Consider the following 18,191-nt stretch of genomic DNA (forward strand, 5'->3'; position numbering starts at 1 on the left):
CCTCTCTCTCTCTCTCTCTCGCTTACAGGCACCGACGCCCAGCTCACGATAGGAAGTCTCTTCTGTGTCCATAGCCATAACCAAAACATGGCTCCTGCTCGCCAGGAGAAAACATTTTCTTAATTTATTATTTTTTTGGGGGGGGTATAATTTTTGGGGTTTTTTTTTTTGGTATTTTGTATTACAACTACTGCTAATACTTGCCGAACAGCCAATCAAACCGTTTACTCCAGTGTTGTTTACAAAGCCGCATCAGCCAATAAACACCCTTTTGCTCGTTTTGGCCCCGCCCGCCGACTGTGGATTCGTTTCCTCTTCAGCCTGATCAGGGGGGCGTATCCGGAAGGAGGGGCCTGTCGACACGCCTCCTGGGTTAACTGTGGGGTGGCTCTCTGTAATGGCCTGGTCGGAGAGGCGTGTCTGGGACGTGGCCAGTGGACATAACCTTCCTCTGTGTGACTGTGGATTGGGTTTCTGGTTTCCGTAGAGACCCCCAGAGAAGCCTGTCTGGGGACTGGCCAGTGAGCACGCCTCCCTCTGTGACTGCGGATTGGTTGCCGTAGAGACTGGTCAGGGGGGTGTGTCCGGGGGAGGGGCCTGTGGGACACGCCTCTCTGTGTAAACGACGAGGAGCGCGTGTGGTCAGAAAGGCACTGAGGGCTGTTTTTCTTTCCTGTGTTGCTCTGTTCTGTTTTAAGATCCCAGAATTTTGTAAATGCTGTTTTTTTTTCCTCTCTCTAGATTTTGTTTTGTTCTCTGTTCAAGTGTTGTTTTTTTTTTATTTATTTTGTATCTGAAGAATAGAACAGCCTAGTTATATACCACATTGGCCTTGGGACTTGTATTTACATAAAAAGTAAAAAAGAATAATAATAGAGATATGAGAACATTTTTCTAAAGCATTAATAATTAAAAAAAACACACAATTGTTTGGAATGCTTAAAAACATACGGGTTGTAGAAATCTTTTTTTTTGTCTTAGAGAATCTTGTATATGTGTTGTAAAGACGTGATGTTGGCATAATAGGATCTGATTTCCTTTTTTAAAATATTGAATTGTCATGGTATCACCCTATTAGCTATCACACTGGGTCTTTTTTCACCTTTGTTGTGATCATATATATTATTTTTTAGTGAAAAATCATTTTACCTCCTCTATTTTGTTGGGATTGTTGAATTGTGTTTCTTTTTTTTTTGGTTTGTTTTTCTGGATTCAAGATTTTAATGTAAATTGTTTTGTTTTATTTATATATTGTTTTTTTCTTCTATTTATTGGATATGGATGGTTCTCTCATTGTTTTTTTTTAATAGGGATGTCAGAAATTTGAAAGGTCTTTTCTATTGTTATTATAATAATTCTTATTAACCTGTATTTGATGAATGGGTGCTTGGAGAGGATTGTTCTTACTGGTGCTCCGCCTCTCCTTCTGTCCCCCAGTATATAGAAATTATATATATATAAAACTTTACCTTCCCTGTTGTTAAATAGACCCCAGGGCCCCATAGAACTCATTTGATGGAATGCTGTCTTTGTATTTCAAAAATTATTATTTTTTATTTTCTAGGGCATTTTGCTAAGATGACTAAGTGATATTAACTGTTTTTCAGAAGCTAATGAATTTAGATGGGCTGCAGTTGTTGGACATGAGATCCTTTTTCCTTCTCTGTCTGTCTCCTGGTTTCCTTTTGGCAGGAATTGTATTTTTCCTTTTGCAAATACACATCTTTTTATCCTCCATCGGCATCTATTTGAAACTGCACTGTTATCAAAAAAAAATGTTCACACGGAAAAGCTGAGCCAGATTTCTCTTACACTTGTGAATTTGTGTGACTATTATTATTACTACTATTATTATTCTAAATAATAAAAACTTTTGATAAACATTTGACTGAAGTTCAACTTCTCTGTTCTTTTGTCTTCACTCCGCCATCACGTCGGGGTCCAGGCCCAGTGAGGCGATGTCTGCAAGTACCAAGCTTAGGTGATCAGTTCCCACTGGCCAAAATATTAGGTACTCACACACTCCCGTTCCATGTGTGAGGCAGAACCAGCTCTGGCAGAATGTGGGAGAGTAATGCTCAAGTAAGGAAGCATGTACAGCCCAACCCCACCCTGTGTCTGCAGTGGTGGGAATGTGCGGGATTGGACTGGACATAGGTTTGAGATCTTGGGGCTTGTTCTGATTGATCCCGATGGGATCTTGTCTTCAGCTCCATAAGCCAGTCATATATTGTGTGACAGGGTAGTAGGATATGTATAGAAAATGTCTGTTATGGGCCTGTGCAATGTCAGAGTTTTCACCCCCCCCCGCCCCCCCCGCAATCATGCCCCCAGAACTAATTCTGTAGTTCAGGAAGCTTGTAAGGGTGGAGAAACTACATTTCCCAGCAGGCCATGGCCGATGAAGGGCTGTACTTGGGATAAAGGTGACGCAAACCTGAGCTCCTGCTGTCTTTTCATAGAGAGCAGGTCACGAGGCTGAGGCAGGCTGGTCACCATCTAGCAAACAAAAAGGAAAGAAAACCTGAAGAAAGTCTTCTAGTTTAAAAGAAAGTTGCTGATCCGTTTCCCTGTCTTTCTAAACTGGCTGGATGAAGTAGAGTTAAAATTGGACTATACAGGAGAAAGAGCGTTTTCTTGTTTTGAAAGTCTGCATACCTGGTGGCCTGTGGATAAGATCTCAAACATCTGGACAGAGACACGGGGAGATGTGTATTAACGTCTCCAATGTTTGCCTTGGGGAGTTGGTACCTCATATTTTGGCCAGCGGTCACGTGTATATGGGGAGGCAGAGGTGTAGCGTGAATTCCTCCTTCAGGTTTTGTGAACCTCGGAAGTGAAACAGATGCCCTCGCTGTCCTGGGCTCTCTGCGTCCTGGATCCATGCTGCTTACAGAGCGCTGCTGTGAGCACTGGGCTGCCTCCGTGACCCTGATCAACGCGTGTACCTGTGTCCACTCTCGCCTCATCCCCCCCCGCAGTGCCCTGGCTGCCAGGGCCTGCCAGCGGCTCTCCGCAAGCCAGGGTGTCCAGGGCCGCGGAGGACAGGAACCCGGGATCTGTGCGGTCAGCGCAGTGTGACGCAGAGGGCTCTGCTGCTGCCCCTGATGGCCCCAATCTTGCTAGATGCTCAGGTCAGACAAAAAAAAACAATCCTGTGTGATACAGCATGAGAGCCCCCAGTTAGCATTTAAAAAAAAAAACTGTGCTGGACTGCTTCCTGGTAGGGTAATTGCTTGCTGGTTCATGTCTTGCAGTAGAAAAAAAAAGGTCAATATGCTTACCTTCCCAAACTGCTGGAAAATGGCATGGTCCATCCCATCCAAGGCAGTAGGAATGGCCTAGCACATAGTATATCCCATGATTCTTGTGAACTGGAAAGTAGCAGCAGACCTGACCTTTATCTCGACACTCTGTGCTGTGATAAAGCAGGCTGTCAACAGTGACCTCACAAGAGCCCCCCCCCCCCCCCCACACTGCCGGTTCATGTGCTTCAGCTGCATTGAAGGAGGCAGCAGTTTCAGCAATGGAACCTCGAACAGACCACAGAGGTTTTCCCCAGCGGCCTCCTGTCTCGCTGCCGAGCAGGGCCGGCCAGCAGCATTCTGAGTGATGGCCGGCTCAGGCAGGATGGCGGTAACGCTGCTTTGAAATAAAGCGGAGTGTTTGCAACTGTGTTAGCCACTGGAGGAGGGCAGGTCTGCTCTGAAGGGTCTTCTCTCCTATTTCTGCTACAGATGGCTCAGTAGCTGAGTGACAAAGTCAACTTTGAGGACTGTACTTCCACGCTGCAACAAGGACCAGCGGGCACAGGTGGAAACTGACACGGAGCACGTGTAGGGCTCAGAACAGGAGGCACTTCTTTACACAAAGGGTGGTGGGGGTGTGGAACCGGTTGCCTTCTCCTTTCGTGCTTTCCCCGACCGTGAAAGGCGAGTGTAATTGTGTGTGCTCTGTGTTTCTAGAGATCCCCGGAGAGAATGGGAGTTTTCACGGGTGAGTTGGCAGCTACGTTTGTTTCCTGTGTTTGTTACTTGCTCTGTTTTCACTTCCCTCTTTTCCTGTCCTCTCACAGCCAATCTGACCACTCTGGAGGTGAGAGGCTCCCTCCTCCCCCTGCCCTCTCTCTCTCCCTGTCTCCCTCTCTCTCCTCTCCTCTCCCTGTCTCCCTCTCTCTCCTCTCCCTGTGTGCCTCTCTCAATTTCCTCTCCCTTTCTCTCCTCTCCCTGTGTGCCTCTCTCTCCTCTCCCTGTGTGCCTCTCTCAATCTCCTCTCCCTGTCTCCCTTTCTCTCCTCTCCCTGTGTGCCTCTCTCCCTCTCCTCTGCCTGTCTCCCTCTCTCTCCTCTCCCTGTCAATTCAATTCAATTCAAGGTGCTTTATTAGCATGACCGATGGGTACAATCAGTGTTGCCAAAGCAAATGAAAGTAATGATATTTACATGAAACAAAACAAAAATAGAAGTAAAATAAAATCTACAGACATATTACAGACATTTACAACAAAGACATATTATACAATATTGACATATTCTGTAGGCGGCTGGAGCATTATTGGGAGACAGACTCACTGTTCCTCAGGCTGTGACAGGAGATCACATACTGGGCTGCCAGTTCAACTGAGTTCCCTCCTCCCTCTCCCAGTAGGATTGGGACCCGTTGTGATTCTGGCAGGTGTGGGAACTCTGGGATTAGATTTCTGAATTTAGGGAAGAATGTTTCTCTAATCCCAGAGTATCTGTCACAGTGCAGTAGGAAGTGCACCTCTGTCTCTATTTCTCCCCGCTGGCAGTGGGAGCACAGCCTGTCCTCTCTGGGCAGCCAGGTCTGCCTGTGTCGCCCAGTTTCTATGGCCAGGTTGTGGTCACTGAGCCTGTACTTTGTCAGGGTCTGTTTCTGTTTGTTATTTTTTATTTTGGTCAAATATTCAGCTAGTGTGTATTGTCTGTTTAAGGTTCTGTAACATTCCAGTTTATGTTGTGTCTGTGTGTGTGTGTCCCAGTGTGTGAGATATTGCTGTTTGATCTGTGCTGTGATGTGGTTGAGTCTGGGTTGTGGTGCTCTAGCAGTGCTGTCCTGAGGCTGGTTAGTGTCGGTGTGGCTCAGGTCGGTGAGCCTCAGGACCAGCTGGCTCAGGGGGCTCTGTTTTGGGCTCAGCTCTTGGCTCAGCAGGGCTTTGTGGTGGTAGGAATTTTGGTCACTGTTTTTTAGGTGTAGCCAATACTTGAATATTCTTTTCTGTATGTTTATCAATAGTGGGTACTGGCCTAATTCGGCCCTGCACCCGTTGTTAGGAGTTCTTCTCTGCACACGGAGGATGTTTCTACAGATCTCCATGTGCAGTTTCTGTGGGGTGTTTGTCCCATTGGGTGTAATCCTGGTCTGTGAGGGGACCCCACACTTCACTGCCGTATAGGGCAATGGGTTGGATTACACTTTCAAGTATTTGGAGCCAGATTCTTGTTGGTGGGTTGATGTTGAAGAGCCTCTTTCTTATTGCGTAGAAAGCCCTGAGTGCCTTCTCCCTCAGTGCCTTCACTGCCAGGTCAAAACTCCCGGAAGAGCTGATGGTGAGACCGAGATATGTGTAGCTGGATGTGTGCTCCAATGTGTTGTTGTTCAGTGTGAATTTGTACCTGTTTCCCTGAGGTCTGGCTTTCTTCTGGAAAACCATAACTCTGGTCTTGTCCAGATTGACTGTCAGTGCCCAGGTCTGACAGTACTGCTCCAGCAGTGCCAGGTTCTGCTGCAGCCCCTGTTCTGTGGGCGACAGCAGGACCAGGTCATCTGCGTAGAGCAGGAACTTGATTTCTGTGTCGTGTAGTGTGAGACCAGGAGCTGCAGACTGCTCCAACATTCCTGCTAATTCGTTGATATAGATATTGAACAGTGTTGGGCTCAGGCTGCAGCCCTGTCTCACCCCGCGGCCTTGGGTGAAGAATTTAGTCCTTTTGTTTCCAATTTTCACTGCACATTTGCTCTCTGAATACATTGATTTAATGATGTCGTACACTTTGCCCCCTATGCCACTTTGGAGTAGTTTATAAAACAATCTCTCATGCCAAATCGAGTCAAATGCTTTTTTGAAATCGACAAAGCAGGCAAAAATTTTTCCTTTGTGTTTTTGGTGGACGTGTTTGTCTATCAGTGTGTGCAGGGTGTAAATGTGATCAGATGTGCGGTGATCTGGCAAGAAGCCAATCTGACTTTTACTCAGGACATTGTGTTCGGTAAGGAAGGCCAGTATTCGTGTGTTCAGGATACTGCAGAATACCTTCCCCAGGTTACTGTTCACACAGATGCCCCGGTAGTTGTTGGGATCGAGTTTATCTCCACTCTTATAGATGGGCGTGATCAGTCCTTGGTTCCAGGCCTCGGGGAAACATCCAGCTGTCATGATGAGATTGAGGAGTTTGAGCAGGGCTTGTTGCAACTTTGGGCTGCTGTGTCTCAGCATCTCATTTATGACACCATCATGGCCACAGGCTTTGCGTGGTCTGAGGGCCTGGAGTTTGTCCAGTAGCTCCTGCTCAGTGATTGGGGAGTCTAAGGGGTTTTGGTTGTCTTTGATAGCCAATTCCAAAATTTTGAGTTTTTCATAAATGGTGTTTTGGTCTGATTGATTTGTATTTGGGAGCTTTTCATACAGATTTTCAAAGTATGTTTGCCAGATTGTTCCATTTTGGATGGCCAATTCTTCTGGTTTTGATTTGTTTAAGTTGTTCCACTTCTCCCAGAAACAGTTCTGATTTAGTGACTCCTCAATTTCTGCAAGTTGTTTGTCTATGTATGTGTTTCTTTTCTTTTTCAGCGTGTTTGTAAAGTTTTACCATGTCACAGTACCTGAGTCGCAGATCTGTGTTGTGTGGTTGTCTGTGTTTTTCATTTGAGACTTTTCGTAGTGCATTTCTGATGTTTTTGCACTCCGTATCAAACCACTTTTCTTTTGCTTTTGTTTTTTGGTAGTTTTTTGATTTAGTTGTTTTTAGCTTAGATTTTGATGCTAGTTTGTGGAATAGGTGATTTAGTTTTTGTGTGGCCAAGTTGATGCCTAATTTGTTGGTTTGATACGGAGTGTTTAGGAATGTGTCCATCAGTGTCTGAATTTCGTCATCGCCCAGTGCAGTTTGGTATCTGTCCAGGCTGTCTGTGTCCCATCTGTACGCCTGGTTGAGGTCATACAGCTGGCTGGGCTGTGTCAGTGTGTCTCTGTACTGGTGTGCTCTCTTCATGTAGAGTGTGATCTGGCTGTGGTCGGAGAGGGGAGTTTGTGGCCTGACAGTGAAGGCACTGATACAGGAGGGGTCCAGGTCGGTGATGGCGTAGTCCACCACACTGCTACCCAGAGCTGAGCTGTAGGTGAACCTGCCTAGAGAGTCCCCTCTAGTCCTGCCGTTGACGATGTACAGGCCCAGCCCTTGACAGAGCTGGAGCAGCTCGCGCCCGGTGCTGTTGACCGTAGTGTCATGGCTGCACCTGTGTGAGGTGACCGGTGTGTGGTACAGAGAGGATTGTCCGAATATGTGAGTGTTTCCCTGTGTGCTGGTGAAGTCTGCCAGTGTGCCTGTTCGTGCGTTGAGGTCACCATAGAGCAGCACGTTTCCCTGGCCCTGGAAGTGACCGATCTCCCTGTGGAGACTGGGGAGAATTCCCTCACTGTAGTAGGGGGATTCTGAGGGCGGGTCCCTCTCTCTCCTCTCCCTGTGTGCCTCTCTCTCCTCTCCCTGTGTGCCTCTCTCAATCTCCTCTCCCTGTCTCCCTTTCTCTCCTCTCCCTGTGTGCCTCTCTCAATCTCCTCTCCCTGTCTCCCTTTCTCTCCTCTCCCTGTGTGCCTCTCTCTCCTCTCCCTGTCTGCCTCTCTCCCTCTGCTGTGACAGGAGGATACATACTGGGCTGCCAGTTCAACTGAGTTCCCTCCTCCCTCTCCCAGTAGGATTGGGACCTGTTGCGATTCTGGCAGGTATGGGAACTCTGGGATTAGGTTTCTGAATTTAAGGAAGAATGTTTCTCTAAACCCAGAATATGTGTCACAGTGCAGTAGGAAGTGCACCTCTGTCTCTGTTTCTCCCTGCTGGAGGTGGGAGCACAGCTTGTCCTCTCTGGACAGCCAGGTCTGCCTGTGTCCAGTTTCTGTGTCCAGTCTGTGGTCACAGAGCCTTTCCTCTCTGGACAGCCAGGTCTGCCTGTGTCCAGGCTGTGGTCACTGAGCCAGTCCTCTATTCTGAATGGTGTTTGTAAGTGTAATGTTTGGGAGAGACGGCAACAACCAAGTTCAATCAGACTCGACTGGCATTAATTAGCAATCACTCCTGATGTCACTTCCTCTTCTAAGACACTATAAATACTGTAGGTGATCCCCTTCTCTCCTCCACCACATCTCCACCTCTGCAGCTGCCCCCTGGTCACTCCTCACTCTGCAGGGGGGTCCTGCCTCCTCATCCTGTGGCCAAGAGGCCGGCCCTCAGGCAAGAGGGTTAAGCCAAATTCTCACTAACCACTCCATAATCCTTCCAGGACACTTCATTCCTGGGGGCTGTTATTCCTAGTGACATATTGCTTAGTTGTGTTTGACGTCTTTCTCTGTACACAGAGTATGTTTTTGCAGAACGCTACCTCCCCCTCTGTTCTGTCACCAGTGATTTGTTTTCAGTTTTTACGGATCAGATGTAAAGAAAGTACCCCCCTCCCCCCCTCTCCCACTCTCCCACTCTCCCTGCCTCCCTCCTCATCCTGCTGTGTTTTTATCACTTTTGGAGAGTAGGGGGCTTTTGCCAAAACTCTCCTCCCCCCTCCCTCTCAGTCTCTCCCCTCCCTGGGCACAGGAACAGATCTTCACTGCTGATCGCTCCCCCACTGACCCCCTCTCTTTCAGGATTAACTCCTGTGTCGCTCCGCATCAGCGCAAATCCAGGGAGAAATGGGTGAATCCGAGCGGAGATTTGTCTCCCCCAGACTCAGCCTGGTTTGCTCACTGTATAAAACACAGGTCCCTTCCCGACAATGTCTTTCCCTGTTCTTCTCCGTGGGTTTTTGAAATTCCGGCAGTTTTGCTTCCCGGGGACCGTCCTGGCTTGCGGAAGAAACTGTGCCTGTGCCTGCGAGGGGGGGACATGACTGGGAGTTCAGCTTGATCCCCCTCCTGTGCCGAGTTTGTCAGGGAGGAAGATTTAGGAGGAAGAGGAAGACATTAGTGTAAGCAGCATGTGCCGACCTGGCTGACCTGGGGGTGGGTATTTGCTGTCTTTGACGTAGCTAAAAGCCTTTCCCAAGGGATTTTCCCTGCAGGAATGTGGAGCTGGGACGCCTGCAGGGCCACCCCCCAGCCCTGGCAGGACACAGAAGATCGGAAGTAAAACTTGCTCATTTCTGATATTGCCCACTTCCAAAACAGCACTGGTTTAGAGGAGAGACCTAAACGCATAGAGAACAGCCCAGCCTATTTCCATGATTCCGTAAGGCAGTAGCAGACCAGTCTCAGCGTGCTGACAGCGTGCTGTCTCAGCCGGACTCTTCTCCTTCTCTTCCCTAATTCCTCTGCTGTGCGCGGATCGTGCTGGGAAGGAGCGGACCCTTGGGAACCTCCGGCAGACCGACTCCTCTGAGGAAGCACGCGCAGGGGAGGCTGGAAAACTTTCCCTGGCACTTTAAATACACATTCCTTTCCCGGCTCCCTCTGCAGATTCCACTCTTATTCCCACTCCAGTCAGGTTATCTCAGATCCCCGCTGTACCAACCCCCCAGCTCCAGTGGAGGGGGGGGGGAGGGGACAGGGAGGGAGAGGTGTGCCTGTTAGGAAGCTGGAACAGGGGCAGGGAGGGAGAGAGAGAGAGAGAGAGAGAGCAACACTCTGTTATAATTAACACGCAGGGCATTGTAACCACAGCCCTGCTCGGGACAGTGCGTCACAGCCAGAGCTCCCCACAACACAGCCGCCTATCCTCTCCCCCTTCTGCCAGAGGCAGCCAGGACCGCTGGGAAGGACAAGGTGATCCCGCACCCTCCCGCGAGCCGGACGGAGGGAACAGAGCCAGGCACAGGCACAGGCGCTCGGGGAGAAGCCACAGGGAGTCCGGAGCGGAGGGGCAGAGCCGAGACGGAGGTGGCGGAGAACCTGGATTCGCAGCGCTGCGCTGGGACGGACGCGCTCCTGCCGCCCGGAGACGCGGTGAGTGTGAGCGCTCCTTCTCTGGCTGTGCGGTGGCGAGGGGCGCAGGGGCCACACTGACACCCCAGCCCTCTTCTGGGCTCGGATTCTGATGTTGCTGATGTGGAGCCGCCAGTACCGTACTGGGGTGTCCTGCATCGAGCCTCCTCCTGCCTGCACAGACTGACCGTGTCTGGCTGCTGGGCCCGGGGAGGGGGGTCAGGACCTCCCCGCCTCGCCACCGCGCGGGCTCCCGGGCTCGAGAGGCTGCTGGTGTCCGAAAGCACGACCGGTGGGCACCCCCGCGCCCAGCAGACGGGCACACTGGCTCACTCCTCCTGCCCGTTCCTCTCCAGTCTCGCAACGTGAGCCACTGAATCAATAAGACAGTCAGCCCACGGCATGGCTTTGTGCTACTGACTTGTCTGCAGGTGGCTGTAATGTGTGTTGGGATTTAAGGCTGAGATGTATTTACTCATGCTTTCAGCATGACGAACAGAGTGCTAAACTGCACTGATCCGCCAGCAATTCCTCTCACCTCACCCCGGCCGGCGGGCGTGAATCGTTCAAGTGGATTCACTTGTTCAGGACACAGCGAGGTGTACACAGCACGGCTTCTGCAGAGCATTGACGGCCAGCGTCCAGCTGGCGGGGAAGAGGTTACCTCCAGCTGTGTTTACTGCCCCTGAGCTGGACAGGGAACAACCCCTGTCCCAGAGGCAGTATTCCAGCCTTCCCTGCTGCAGTGTCAGCTGGACTCTTGCGGGAGGACAGTGGGACTCTGCGCTGCGCTTGGGGGTTCTTGGAGCAGTTCTGCAACCTGCTCCAAGCATTTCAAAGCAAACACAAGTAAAGGTTTAAGAGCTGCTTTGCAAAGTTACATCTTGTGAATCTAATCTCTTGTGAAAAAAACCTGAAATCTACAGGGGGCGCCGCATGAGTTGGGTGTTAGAAAGCCAGCGTCTTGGCTCCAAACCCCAGCCCGGAGCTGTGCCCTCGAGTCAGGATTTGCCCCTGTTAATTAGGAGAAGCAGCACAATGAGGAACAACAGGTCTGAATGGGTAATTAGCACTCGGAGGCAGTGGGATTAGCTGCTCCTCTGGGCTGATGAGGAGTTAGAGGGGCAGCTGGGGGAATGGGGGTTCAGTTCATGAGTCTGGGCTCCCGTCAGTAGGGAGGGAGAGTACTGCAGAGGCTGGGGCTCATTAGGGCTAGACTGGGCGGGTTTACAAGCCTCTGGACCCAGCAGGTGAGGGAGCAAGGGAGACTGGAGAAGACAGTGTGGACTGTGCTGAGGGGTGATACAATCTGCACAGGAAGCGCAGGGTTTTTGTACACAAAGGCCAGGCGGTGTTGATGTTCTGGCCAGCCGATCCAGGACCGATGGGGGGAGATGGTACCTGCAGGACTGGAGCATTACTGAGCAGGCAGCAGGTCTTCTCACAGCACAGAGGAGTCTAGCTGGCGCAGGTCTCGTCCTGAGTGCTCACTGTACCTTAACACTCGCATACAGGTGGTCTGAGAGAGAGGAGTAAAGCAACAGCAAACCCGGCTGCTGCTCTGTCAGTGATGCAGGCGTCCCTGCCATTCCTTCATGAGGAATCTCACTGCCTCTGAGGTCTAATCACCCATTCAGACCAGCTCTCCCTCAATGTGCACTGTCTCCCTGTTAACAGAAGCCCATCCTGCCTCAAGGCCACAGCACTGGGTCTGAGTTTTGATCATGTCGAGGACTGTGCCTTTCTCACAAACCTCTCACAACCTTCCAAGGGGTTAAAACATGAATCCTGTTGTGTGTTGTTCTGTGCTGCATGAAAGCAGATAACACAAGACAGACCACAAACAAGAGCGGGCCGTTTCGCCCATCTAGCTCGTTTGGTAATTAGTAGTTAATTGACCTGAGGATCTCATCCAGCTTGTTCTTGAAGGAAGTCAGGGTATTGGCTCCGGCAACATGCACGGGAGTCTTGTTCCACACTCCCACCACCCTTTGTGTAAAGAAGCGCCTGCCGATCCGCAGGCGGCAACCACGAGTGAAGAACACAGGTTCTCGTTCTGTCTCTCATCCCCCTCCTCCCTGACCCTTCCCTCCATCCTCCTCTTAGAACCCCAAGGCCATGACTGACATCCTGGAGACAGGAGATAACACCCTGGAGCTGGAGAGCACCGAGGGGCAGCGCCCCCTGGCTGCCTCCCTCTCGGCCTCAGGGGGCCCCGCGGGGGGCACGGCAGCGGGCACGGCGGTCGTGGTGCCCCCCCCTTACTCGGCGGCGGAGACGGGCGACCCGCCCCTGGAGCTGCGCAGCTCACTGGACTGCTGGGCCTGCTCGGTGCTGGTCACGGCCCAGAACCTGGTCGTCGCCGCCATCAACGCCGGGCTGGTGGCGTTGATTTTCGGGACCATCCTGGCCCCCGCCACTGTCATGGTGGTGTTCGGAGCACTCTGTCACTCCAAGGTACGACACAGGGGTCTGTCTGTGTCTGTGTCCAGGCTGTGGTCACTGAGCCTGTCCTCTCTGAGCAGCCAGGTCTGTCTGTGTCCAGTGTCTGTGTCCAGGCTGTGGTCACTGAGCCTGTCCTCTCTGGACAGCCAGGTCTGCCTGTGTCCAGTCTGTGGTCACTGAGCCTGTCCTCTCTGGACAGCCAGGTCTGTCTGTGTCCAGTGTCTGTGTCCAGGCTGTGGTCACTGAGCCTGTCCTCTCTGAGCAGCCAGGTCTGTCTGTGTCCAGTGTCTGTGTCCAGTCTGTGGTCACTGAGCCTGTCCTCTCTGGACAGCCAGGTCTGTCTGTGTCCAGTGTCTGTGGTCACTGAGCCTGTCCTCTCTGGACAGCCAGGTCTGTCTGTGTCCAGGCTGTGGTCACTGAGCCTGTCCTCTCTGGACAGCCAGGTCTGTCTGTGTCCAGGCTGTGGTCACTGAGCCTGTCCTCTCTGGACAGCCAGGTCTGCCTGTGTCCAGTCTGTGGTCACTGAGCCTGACCTCTCTGGACAGGCAGGTCTGTCTATGGTCACTGAGCCTGGACTTTGTCAGGTCTGTCCTCCTTGCTGTCTCCTGACTGGTCAGACACTGGGGCAGCCCTTCCCCACAGTGCTGCACTGTGTGGGCCAGAGCCAGAGATCCCAGGTGTCCTTTACCAGCAGAGACAGCATGAGGCCCAGCAGGTCGGGCAGGGCCACTCCAGCGCACTACAGCTGGAGACCAAGAGGTCTGAATGTCATTAACCACAGTGTGTGTGTGTGTGTGTGCAAATCTCTCGGTTCCTCATCCCGTCTTTTTACTTTTCTTTCTCACCCCTTCTTCACCTCCATCTCTCCTCTCCCCCTCCATCTCTCCTCTCTCCCTTTCTTCCTCTCCCCCTACATCACTCCCCCTTCCTCTCTCTCCCTCTCCTCCTCTCCTCTCTCAGTGTGTGGTATCAGTGTACTGATAAGGGCGCGAGTGCGTGTGTGTCACTGTGTGTGTGGACACATTCCTGATCTGTGTCTGGTCTGTCTCCTCTCTCACCTCTCATTCACATTCCACAGCAGAACGCTCCCTGCCTGTCTTTGACCTCTGATCCATCAGCTGCTCTCCCCTCCTCTCTCCTATCCCTCACCCTCAGTGTACTGAGTGGACAGTAGAATCTGTAGTGTGTATTAACCTTCTCTCTCTCAGGCTCTGTGCAAAATCAGTAGCTTGTATTAACCTGTCTCTCTCTCAGGCTCTGTGCAGACTCTGTAGCGTGTATTAACCTGTCTCTCTGGCTCTGTGTAGACTCCATAGTGTGTATTAACCTGTCTCTCTCTCAGGCTTGGTGCAGACTCTGTAGTGTGTATTAACCTGTCTCTCTGGCTCTGTGCAGACTCTGTAGTTTGTATTGACCTATATTAACCAGTCTCTATGAGGCTCTGTGCAGACTCTGTAGTGTGTATTAACCTGTCTCTCTCAGGCTCTGTGCATACTCTGTAGTGTGTATTGACCTGTCTCTCTCTCTGGCTCTGTGCAGACTCTGTAGTGTGTATTGACCTGTCTCTCTCTCTGGCTCTGTGCAGACTCTGTAGTGTGTATTGACCTCTCTCTCTCTCAGGCTCTGTGCAGACTCTGTAGTGTGAATTGACCTATATTAACCTGTCTCTCAGTGTCGGTGCAGACTCTGTAGACAAGTGTTATACCCTGTATTAACCCGTCTCTCCCCCCTGCAGGTGCGCGCTCCTGACTCGGACTCCTACTGCTCAGACCTGCTGACGGACGCCGGCTGTGTGGCCCTGCTGGTGGTGGGCTTCCTGCTGGTGACCCCCCTGCTGGTCCTGGCGCTGGCGGCCTACTGCCGGCTGGCCAGGCACCTGCAGCTGGGGCTCTGCTTCGTCCCCTACAGCCGCGCCGTCTACAAGAACCTGCCCGCCTCCCAGCACCGCGGCCTGGGCGGCTGCTGCGGGCAGGAGGGCGAGAGGGAGGGCAAGGGCAAGGTCTGGGTGTGAGGGGAGGAGAGGGGGGAGAGGAGAGAGGAGAGAGGGGACAGGGGAGAGAGAAGAGAGGATAGAGGAGAGGGGAGGGAGAGGGGACAGGGGAGAGAGAGGAGAGGAGAAGAGAGGGAAAGAGGAGAGGGGAGAGAGGGAGAGAGGAGAGGGGAGAGAGGGGACAGAGGAGGGGAGGAGGAGAGAGGAGAGAGAAGGGAGGGAGAGGGAAGAGAAAGGACAGGGAGAGGACAAGAGAGGCCCAGGGAAAAGGAAAGGGAGAGGACAGAAGCGGACAGGGGAGAGAGGAGACAGACAGCTAGAGATAAAGAGGGAGGAGTACTGATTTCCCTGCTTTCAGGAGATACAGGGGATCTCATCCTGTTTTCCAAGCCTTCCTGAGGGCCAGGGGGGACATGTGACTTCAGCTCCCAGGTTTCCCCAAGATCCTGCCCTCAGAAGCCTTCGTCCAAGCCTGGCGTGCTGGTGTGCAGCAGGAAGTCTGGATGACTGCGAAGACAATGGGAGGAAAAGGGAAGATGGAGCGAGGACACAGCTGTGACGTGTGCATCCTGTCTCCCACGCCCTTCCCGACTTCGGACATCCCGGAATTACAGGATATACCCACTCTGTGTACTAGCACTGGACAACACTGCTCTAGCCAAACGATTCCCGACCAAATCCCACTGGCATGCCACTCGAAACATCACTATAAACTTCCGTGAATTCCGGAGCCGATCATGTACGGAAAATTCTGATGACAAAAGATTTGATTATCGCAGCTGCAGCTGGCAAAACCTGGAGCAGATCGCCTTGTTGTGGAGGGGGAGTCAGCCTGACAACATTGTAAAACCTGGAGTGGATCTAACTGTTGTGCATCAGGATTCTTCCTGGGTTTCCTGTACATCATAAATGAAGTAATACAGGAGCTCCAGTGGAGACCAGTGGACTGTATCACAGTTTATTGACATCTACTGATCCCAGCATCTTGTCCAGCCTTTTCTGGAAAGACCAGAGATCAAACTGGACCTCATGCCAGTTACCATACAGGGCACCTTGTGATGTTTAACCATGAATGGACTCATCTCTCCCTGTCATTGTTTTTTTTTTACTTTTTATTCCTTTATTCTTTATTTCTTTTGCTTCCATCAGAAGGTTATATTTGTAATTATTTACCCTCTGCTCTGGGATCAGGGTAATTAGGATGAGTAATCATGTTTTTTTTAAGTGTTATTTTTAGCTTTACTGAGTGTATTGTTTTGTTTGTCTGCTGGGAGTTTGTTTTAATAAATTGCCAGTGAATAATGTCACAGAGGGGGTGCTGCTTACTTGACAAACTGGTGTGAATCAGGTCTAAGCAGAAGCAAAGTCTGTCTTCCCTGCTGACCCAGGTGGTGTGAGCAGTGGGCACAGTCATGTCCTGTCACTGTAGTGTCTCACACTCAGGGCTGGTTCTGACACCTCCAGGTCCAGGACTGGACAGCCCTGCTTTAAAGAGACCTGGAGAGACTGCAGACACACTGACCCCTCCAGGACCAGGACTGGACAACCCTGCTTTAAAGAGACCTGGAGAGACCGTAGGACCTGACCTCTGCAGGACCTCCTGACTTTAAGGGCTCAACAGAGTGGTAACAGAGGTGTACGGACGCTGGGATGACGAGAACCACGACTAGGAAGCTTTGTCTGTCAACCCGGCAATATTGTGTGTGGCCACACGATGGCACTGTTTTTCTGTAAGGAAAGGCCCAGGCCTGCACAGTCCTGAAACGCTCCTTTATTTCATTTCCACGACTCCCAGACAGGAGTGATGCGATCACCTGCACAGATCCAAGCCCGGGTTTGAGCTTCTGAGGTCTGAAGATCTTGGAACTGAATTTCACTACCAGAGTCTCCTGCAGGCGAGGAGCAACAGCAATCTGTCCTTGAAAATGGAGCTTTTTCATGTCTCAGGACCTGACCTGAAGCTGCTGTTTCCAGTGTGGACACCCAAGGCTGAGCACAGGAGCTGCAGAGGCTCAGGGGTTACGAGAGTGAAAACCTGGCTGAGGGGGTTTTGTCATCTCATGTCATGGGGGGGCTTCCTCGTCCTGTTCAGACGCCTGCTGACTGTGAGGGTTTAATCCAGTCAGTGCTTAACTGTGCATCGCACACCATGTGTAGAAAACTCTTCCACATCTGAATTTAAAACAAATCACACACCCCCCAACTGCCAGGTACTGCAGTGTTGTGTGCCGTGATCGATCTGCTGAAAGAAAGGATGATTTCTTTCGATCTCTGGCCCACATCAATCGCATCACGCAGCGGCGGGATCAAGCACGGAGACGAGGGCCAGTAGTACCGCTCGGAGCCACAAGGGGGCGCGGACGCCCTCGGGTTCGCCGGCTCTAATTGCTTCCGCTCGGGGTGCTCCGGCTTGCGCACAGGTGTTCCTCGTCGAGAAAAGCGGAATGAAGGTTCAGGGCAGAGGGCTGGCGTCGCTTCGTTTTCTGGAGGGAATGGTCTCTTTCGCGGTCTGTTGAGTGTTCCGCGCTGGACGCGGTTCCTATTCTGTGGTTTGTTTCTGGCTGCGGGGTCTGTTCGAGGCTGCAGGAAGAACCTGACCTCCGGACCCCCCCTTTCCTGTTCGGGTTCCTGGGTCTCCTTGCCCCGTCGTCAGCAGGGCGGTTTGTCTGTTTATGTTGTGGAAAACGACTTTAGTCAGACACTCGGCCTTCAGGCAGAAAGCTTTTGTAATAAGACCGGGTATTCAGCGTCTATTTTAACACTGGGGTTGAACCCGCGTTCCTCTTTAAGCGGCGGTGACGGGGGTTTAAACGGGTTGGTGTGGGATGTCCGAGCGAGTCTTGCCCCTGCCCACAGTGAGGAAGAAAGTTCGGGAGGCCGAGAACAATCGCAGGGCTACAGCTGGAGAATAACCGGGGGCTTGGCTGCCCCTCTGGGTCAGCAGCTCACCAGGCCTGCCGTCAGACGTCGCCGCCATGGCAACAGGGTATTGGGACGGGCTGCCGGAAGGAAGAGAACCCGACGGGCACCAGTGAGCGCCTGGAGCGGGCGAGACGGCGCTGGCTCTCGCACTGGGACAGGCAGCTGTGGTCAGGTGAGAGGAGAACAGCACTGTGGACACACACACACACACACACACACACACACACACACACACACCTCCGCTGGGGGGGTTGGTGTAGAAAGAAGGAGGCCAGATAGCAGAGAGGAGCCTCCACCCTAAAGAGGAGTCTGGTGCTGATCTGGGACATCATGAGGCTGGTTCTCTTCCCCTGGTCCTGGGACCCCTGAGAGGGTCATCGACACCACACGCTCTACCACGCGCCAGGGCTCGTAACCCAGAACCTGCCAGGAGGGTTCAACCAAGCTGGAAGTGGATCTGTGTCCCACGCACACTTCAAAATCCACAGAGAATGCATCACAAAATCAACCAGCATTTTGCAATGGGCCAGTCCGTCGCCAGACTGGAACCCGTTCGAAACCTGGGGTGTGAACTGGGGAGGTCAGTCCATGAGCACAGCCCGGAGGGTGTTGAGAGCTCGGTGTGGAGCAGAGCCTCAGTGTGTTCTCCAGGCTCATAGGGCTCAGTGCTGTTATTGAGACAAGGGGAGGGT

General features: G+C 51.9%; 2 protein-coding genes across 4 annotated transcripts in view; both read left to right on the top strand.

The window, feature by feature from the left end:
- The window catches only part of kdm6ba (lysine (K)-specific demethylase 6B, a), a 124,158-nt gene extending 122,265 nt beyond the window's left edge, over window positions 1-1,893 (top strand). For all 3 annotated transcript variants that reach the window (XM_088910072.1, XM_088910073.1, XM_088910074.1), the window contains one exon: window positions 29-1,893. In XM_088910072.1, the coding sequence (XP_088766198.1) occupies window positions 29-52 (24 nt within the window). In that variant the 3' untranslated portion in view covers window positions 53-1,893. The remainder of the gene's footprint in view (window positions 1-28) is intronic.
- A 7,956-nt stretch (window positions 1,894-9,849) lies between these two features.
- Window positions 9,850-15,892, top strand: tmem88b (transmembrane protein 88 b). Its single transcript, XM_088911760.1, has 3 exons — window positions 9,850-10,163; window positions 12,249-12,599; window positions 14,323-15,892. The coding sequence occupies exons 2-3, from the start codon at window positions 12,261-12,263 to the stop codon at window positions 14,596-14,598; spliced, it is 615 nt and encodes a 204-aa protein (XP_088767886.1). The 5' UTR covers window positions 9,850-10,163; window positions 12,249-12,260; the 3' UTR covers window positions 14,599-15,892.
- Window positions 15,893-18,191: the final 2,299 nt, after the last annotated feature.

This window comes from Atractosteus spatula, chromosome 3 (assembly GCF_055471065.1).
Source record: "Atractosteus spatula isolate fAtrSpa1 chromosome 3, fAtrSpa1.hap1, whole genome shotgun sequence".
NCBI lineage: Eukaryota > Metazoa > Chordata > Actinopteri > Semionotiformes > Lepisosteidae > Atractosteus > Atractosteus spatula.

Excerpts from the sequence above, each read along its gene's own strand:
- tmem88b (XM_088911760.1), top strand. The coding sequence starts at position 12,261 with ATGACTGACATCCTGGAGACAGGAGATAACACCCTGGAGCTGGAGAGC. Across the intron at positions 12,600-14,322 it reads GAGCACTCTGTCACTCCAAG|GTGCGCGCTCCTGACTCGGA; the intron begins GTACGACACAGG and ends TCCCCCCTGCAG.